The 7,237-nt window shown below is 41.6% G+C and overlaps 1 protein-coding gene across 1 annotated transcript in view; it reads right to left on the bottom strand.

Annotated features, from left to right (window-relative positions):
• Positions 1–4,399, bottom strand: part of SLC35B4 (solute carrier family 35 (UDP-xylose/UDP-N-acetylglucosamine transporter), member B4) — a 24,200-nt gene extending 19,801 nt beyond the window's left edge. The window contains exon 1 of the mRNA XM_008592025.1: positions 4,156–4,399. Within this exon, the coding sequence (XP_008590247.1) occupies positions 4,156–4,232 (77 nt within the window). The 5' untranslated portion in view covers positions 4,233–4,399. The remainder of the gene's footprint in view (positions 1–4,155) is intronic.
• Between the last annotated feature and the right edge of the window lie 2,838 nt (positions 4,400–7,237).

Below are 7,237 nucleotides of genomic sequence, written 5' to 3'. Positions count from 1 at the left end.
GGATGGGAATCACTGCACTCCACAGTGGTTAAAAGTACACAATGACATGCAAGATCTCACTTTGTCACTTACCATGTGACAATGGAAGTTAATTAACTTATCAAAGTCTAGTTTTTTTAATCTTTAAAATGGGAACACTACTAGTACTTTTGTCATTGGTTGACGGTAAACAAGCCAGCCCCTGAAAAGCAACAAAGTACCTGCCACAATGAAAAAGACAATGGAACCATGATAATGACCAATATTTAGGATCTTGCATTTTGAAAGGTCTTTGATCTAAGACACCTGTATAATGACATTCATATTGATCAATTTTTCTCATCTATAAAATGAAAGTGATATATTAGTGTGGTGGTGAGAATTCAACGAGAAAATACACATCAAGTGCCAAGCACAAGACTTAGCCTAAAAGAAGCTGATTCCCTTCCATTTTCTCTTTACCAAAAGCTTAGGCCAATTCAATTAAAGAACAATTATCAGGAACCTTTAAGCTCCCGACATAAGTGAGACCTGATCCCTGCAAGAAGATGACAATATGATGAAAGTGCCCAGCATGAAGTATGAGACAGTGAGAACCCAGTGCTACAGCAGGGGTGGTTAGAGGATGGATTTCATCTTTGTGCCCCACTATTGGGGCACAGTGTCTGACCTTCACGCAAGCAAGTGAATGAATGTGGGGATGCCTCACTTTAGGCAAAAGTGATCTACAATATTAGGATTTGTACAAAAGATAAAAAGAGACAACTTATTTTTGAAAAATAATTCAATTTACAAGTGTATTCTCCATAGGATTTTTTAAAGGCACCATAATACATTTTTAATTTTTATCTTTATTTTATACATGTTGGTATTATTTATGCCCATTTCATTCCTAAAGACACTGTGGGCCACATGGCACTGAGTTAGATAAGTCTCCCCAGGGTCACATGGCAAATAAATAGTGTTTGCAGACACCCTGATTATTATTATTATTTTTACAATTCAGTAGTTTTCAGTACGGGTTTTTAGTTGTGCAGTCATCACTACTATGTAATTTTAGGACACTCTCAAAAGATATCCCATATCCATTATGAGTCACTGACCATTTCTCCCTTGTCCCAGTCCCTTGACAACTCTAATCTAGTTTTGTCCCTATTTCCACAGTATTGTTAAATCCCCCTAATGTACTCATATAATTCAATTAAAAAAGAAAAACTACTTATAAAGATTTTTAGGAACACATTGTTGTATAGTCACCAACAGAATTACTTATTTTAACTTAATTCATTTTAAAACTACAGAGTAGGGTTGGCCGGTTAGCTCGGTTGGTTAGAGAGTGGTGTTATAACACCAAGGTCAAGGTTCAGATACCTGTACTGGCAGGCTGCCAAAAACAAAAACAAAAACACACAAAAAATTAAGATCCCTAAATCTCTTGTTTTCTTGAACTTTATTCCTCAGGAATTGAAATCACTAACTACAAACAGTTTCTCTTATGTTGAATTCTCTTTGGCAAGAATCCAAATTTTTATTTTTTAAAAATGTTAACGTTGAAGAGAATGAATTGGATAGCTAGTTTATGACTTTTGTATTTCTTTTGCTGAATTTAGCAAAATTCCTTATTTAATTCAACATGAGGAAAAATAAAATGGGAAAAAGAAAATGTTTCAGATTGTTTTCCTGATCTAAAACATGCAATATCTCCCCTAGTTAGTTGATGTGTGTCTATCTTGTGTCCAAGGTAGAACGCAAGCTCCTTAAGGAGGGGAATCAAAGCACACATTCATTACTGTGGATCTGCTCTACTACACTGACTGCATTGTGTTTTATATTTTATTATTGGTCCCAATTACAGGCATAAAAATCAGAAAGAAAAACCCAAATTTGTTTTCTAATTTGAAAAACATGATTAAAAATGTTCTCTTCTTCTGGCAAGTCACCTTAGCATATGTATGTAGTGTTCTACTTGCCACTTATTAGGGCACCTAAGGAAGTCATATAAAAAGCATACCCAAATTTGTTTTCTAATTTGAAAAACATGATTAAAAATGTTCTCTTCTTCTGGCAAGTCGCCTTAGCATATGTATGTAGTGTTCTACTTGCCACTTATTAGGGCACCTAAGGAAGTCATATAAAAAGCACGGTTCCTGCTCTATAAAAATTTATGAGTTTTCCACTGTGATGTCCCAAGATAAAGTCACAAATTCCAAGGCTATATCTAGAAAGATCATTAAAGACCATCTGGTCTAATGAGCTGTCATTTTATTGATAAGTGTAAAATGAGAAGTCATGGCTTGCCTAAGCAAATTAGAAAAAGGTTGTTATTCACTCTAACATCGAATATATTAATAAATGTACTTTCTCGCTGCTGTATGAAAACACACTGCTGAATGCAAAAATGCAGATTTGTGAAAAGGGTAAATAAGGATGGCTTACTTACAAATTACTCGAAGTATTCTAAATAGAAGCTTCCATAAAGCACAAAAACATTTTGTAAAGCTAGATTTATCCACAATTTTTCAGGAACAGCTCATAAAACAAGACTTCAGTATACTTGTACTGAAACTAAGTTACTAGAGAGAAAGGGAAGCCAACTATTAGTTGTGCATCAGGCTTTACCCATGCATCTCAATCTCTCAAAACTCTGTGAGGCTGGTAGAACCATCACTTCCTTTTACTGACAGAGCAGACTCCAGGAGACCAAGTAATTTGTAAAGAGGGGCTTCAATCACTAGCATATTCTAACATCATAAAAATTTAATTTAATGGCATATTCAACACAAATATCACACTATTATTCTCTGACCTTCATTTCCATGGCTGGCCTAATTATATTGCGCATATATACATAATCAATTTCCAAAGTGGCCTTCCTTTGAAGTGTATCAGACTTACAGGCAGATACATTTTTTTTCATTTTCATATCCCTCACCCTCTACTTCTAAGACAACAGATCTTCACCAACACCTTCTCCGTAATAAAATTTCAAGCTCTTTAACAGCAAAACTTAACCACACACAGAGTTTTCTTAAGTGAGCTGGTTGCTTCAGATTGACTTAATCAATGGTGTCAAATAAAATACATTTCTAGTAGGCATCAGTTGAAGAACTGGGTGACTACAATCTCTGGATCGCTCAAGTTCAAAAATAACAGGGAAGTTGAAAAAGGTATTGGGCGAGGACTTCAGACATCTTGGATCCCAGTTGTGGCTCTGCCAATTACAAGTCGTGAAAGGCCACCTAACTTTTCTTTCAAGTAACCAGAGATTGTAATTTTCAACCCGTCTTGTGCACAGGATTGTTTGGATGGTCGAGGGAGATAATGTATAGTTTGAGAAATATGGAGCTAGATAGCACCATTTACAGCAGGGAAAAGGAGACCAAGAGCGGAAAAATGACTTGAAAAGTCCACACAGCCAGCGGCTGATAGAGCCAAGACTGAAATTCATAGCGCTGGGCTTTCTAGTCCAGAGCCTCTTCCATTCCATCTACCGCCTTTTCCCTACAGCTTCTCTCCACTGTACTTTGCACATTCTTGCTCAACGTTCTTTGGGAGCCACTTCAATAAAATCAACCTAGTTTTCCTTTGGGAAAGTGTCATAGCTAATCTCAATTTATAAAGTTATACTTCAAAATGACTGTTTCCCAAGTTGAAGACTATAATATCTTAAAGCTGGAAACGCCCTCTCTGTTCACTTGAACTGATTTTCTACATAAATAAGAACATCACATCACTGAGATCTAAGTTTGGGCAAAGTGCTCACAACCATCTCTAAGGCCAAGAAAACAAATGCTTTGCAGGACACTTCAATACATATGAAATCTTCTTTGCAGCGTGTACACAATCAGATTGCTTTACATGCCTAAGTCAAGTCAAGCTCGTGCCATCAGCAGGATGGAGAAAAGAGCTGGGGTTGGATGGGAGGGAAGGAAGGAAGGAGACAGCGGTCTGGCGGAGGAACCCCGGGTTCTGCCGCCCACTCCCTGCCGACCTTGGACCAGTCACGTGAGAAACTCCCCAGGCTTCGTTCCCCCAGGGTGTGGAAAGGGGCGATGCCAGCAATACCCTGAGTGTTCCCCTCACAGGGAGGCTGGGAAACTGTTAGGCGGGACAGCGGACCGTGCGCAGGACCACGGGGTGGCAGGTCCCACCCCCGGCCCCGCGCGGGTCACTCACCGGGCCAGGATCTCTAGGAAGATCACGTTACTGCAGCAGCCCGCGAACACCAGGCCCACCGCGAAGGCCGGGCGCATGGCCAGTTCAGGGGAAGGGCAGCGAGCGCGCAGAGGAAGCGCCCGCCTATGCCGCTACCCCGGGAAGCCGGCCTGCTGTCCCCGCCGCGGCGGCACTGGACATCGCCACTGTCCCGGAGCGCTGCTCTCACCGGAGGCCGCCACAGACGCCGCCAGCCGAGGAGCTGTAGTTCGCAGTCAGCGCCGGCCCCATTCATCCAAGGGGGCGTCCGAGTCCCGGTCGGACTACACGTCCCAGGATGCCGCGCGCCTTACGTCAGGGTGTGACGTTGCCCGTCTCTGCCGGGCAGCTCCGCCAGAGAGGAGAGAGGGGCGGGGTGCCCGGCATACCTTGCGTGACCTGGGGCCGCGGGGCTTGCTGGGAAATGAAGTTCCAGCGCTCGGCCCCATTCATCCAAGGGGGGCGTCCGAGTCCCGGTCGGACTACACGTCCCAGGATGCCGCGCGCCTTACGTCAGGGTGTGACGTTGCCCGTCTCTGCCGGGCAGCTCCGCCAGAGAGGAGAGAGGGGCGGGGTGCCCGGCATACCTTGCGCGACCTGGGGCCGCGGGGCTTGCTGGGAAATGAAGTTCCAGCGCTCTCAGTAATTCTTGAGGCAAGTGCTCAGAAAGACATAAGTCCATCACCGTCACAACAAACTGTACAACTACTGACCTGTGACTCTTCGCTGGAAGTGTTCTAGCATCTGAAACAATTCTCCTGAACTGGGTGAAAGTAGCAATTGTTCTGAACTTACCTCCCTACTTCTAGGAAAGAATAGCGGACTCAGAATGTCTGAGGTTGAATCGTGCTTATCAGTCGTGCTATCTCAGGCAGGTTCCCAGAGCCCCAATCTCACCGTAGGCAGACAGAGAAGCAGTAATTCCCCTCTTACCTGGATGTTATGAGGTTAAAAGGTATGGTCTATGAAAAGCCCAACATAGTAAGTTAACTGAGTTACGATATTATTACTGGCGAAGCACCCCGCACAGTAATCGACCCTATTAGCAACTCTAGGATAAGGATTTCTTTAATTCATTGCTGTAATGTGCCCGCATCGTGCCAGCTCGAGGTGGGTGCTCATTAAGTATTAATTGTAACTGGTAGTAGGCATTCTATTCATGTCAGTTTCTGTTCCTACTCACCTTCTTAGGGCAGCCGTTCTCAAATTTTAGAACGCATTAGAATTAGCTGGGGTGCTTGCTAAAAATACAGATTTCCAGACCCCGTACATAAGGATTCTGATTCGGTAGGTATGAAGTAGGACGCAGTAATCTGCACTTAGAACAAGCACCTCAGATAATTCTGATGTGGTCTACAGGACACAGATGGGGAAAAACATTTTGAAGTATGTTGTGGATCTTGAAAAAGACTTCAGACTGTTCGTATTTCACAGGAAATAACAAAAATAATATAACATTCCAAAATCCTACTTAGCTTTTCACCGTGTACTTTGCTATTGCTGTTGGATTCAATGACAATTTAAATGTGGTAAAACACTGAGCGGTAGTGTTAACATTTTATACTAGGCACTGGGAAACAGAAAGGAAGCGTAAACATGTTGCTTCCATCAGAAAACAGTCTTGCTGGGTGGAGAAGGCATGCACACATTTTGTAAATAAAGAACAGTGCAGTACTATCCTATGTATATAGTAAGTGCTTAACAAATGTTTATTGATTCAGTGAATTAAGAGTTATGTTGAATGTCTCAGATAGTGCTATGAGAATTCAGTTGGAAGAAGAGGCAAATGTGCCTCCTTTTTACCATTAAAGATCTGATTGCTGATACAGGCGTTTTTGACAGTAGAAGTCCCTGGACATTGATAGTTTTCAAAGCACCTCAGGTAAATTAATTGTGCAGCTATAGTTGAGAACCATTGGAGTAAAGGAAAGAAACACCTTAAATAGCTGGTGTTAGAGACAGTATCAGCAGGTCACCTTTAAGGCTGAACCTTAGCCCAGTTAATCAGAATCACAAGGAGTGAGACCCAGGCATCAGTCCTCTCCAAAACTCACCAAATGATTCTAACGTGCCGTCAAAGTTGAGAAGTACTGCTTTACTTTAACTTTCAGTGGTTCTCAATCCAGGCTGCATAATAGAGTCACACAAAATACTTTTTTTTTTTTTTAAATAAAAGGAAGTATTAGTTCTATTTCAAGCCAAATAAATCAGAATATATGGGAGCAAGTCTCAAACAATAGCAATATACCCATCTCCACTGCAAGTAATCCTGCCAAGAGGAAAGCTGAGCAAAGCACCTTTTTCTCTGGATTTCACTAGAAATAATTTGTCATCACACAGACCTTCATTTTCCATATACCCCAAGAATTCAGGATCATTTAAAGGATGTCCTAAACATCTCTCATTAAATCTCAAATTAAAACTAAAGCATGGGCTGGCCAGTTAGCTCAGTTGGTTAGAGTGTGGTGCTGATAACAACAAGGTCCAGGGTTCGATCTCTGTATTAGCCAGCAAAACAAACAAACAAACAAACAAACAAAGAATGTGTAAGTGACTGAACAAAGAAATGGCCAGGGTACTATAATGCCTGCATGTGTTCAGTATCTTCCTTCCTTCCTCCAGATTTCTGTCTTGACCTACTGCAGTACAGACTAGTTTAACGTGCATATTAATTGCCAGGGATCTTGTTAAAATGCAGATTCTGATTCACTTGGCCAGTGGTGTGTTCTGATATTCTGTATTTCTAACAAGCTCCCAGGCGATGCTAATGCTACTGTTCTGTACCACACTTTAAAGAGCAGAAGCCTATAAAATAGTGACCCTAGAGACGTCTCTATCCCTCTCCTCTCATGGGCTCAGGGACCTTGTGCCAGCACACCTACACTTAGGCGTCTTCTCCTTAGATGCAATCATGCTCAAAGAAACTAACTTAACTTTCTTCCTCCTCCATTTTACCACCAAATATCTTTAAGAGTAATCTATATCCGTAGTCTCTTCTTTTTAAACCTCCATCTTCTTAAACTATTCTGGTCAAAGCCATATTATTGGAAGTAGTCTCATTTAG

The sequence above is a fragment of the Galeopterus variegatus genome, unplaced genomic scaffold (genome assembly GCF_000696425.1).
Source record: "Galeopterus variegatus unplaced genomic scaffold, G_variegatus-3.0.2 Scaffold7514, whole genome shotgun sequence".
In the NCBI taxonomy this organism is placed as follows: domain Eukaryota; kingdom Metazoa; phylum Chordata; class Mammalia; order Dermoptera; family Cynocephalidae; genus Galeopterus; species Galeopterus variegatus.
This window is presented reverse-complemented; position numbering and strand designations above follow the sequence as displayed.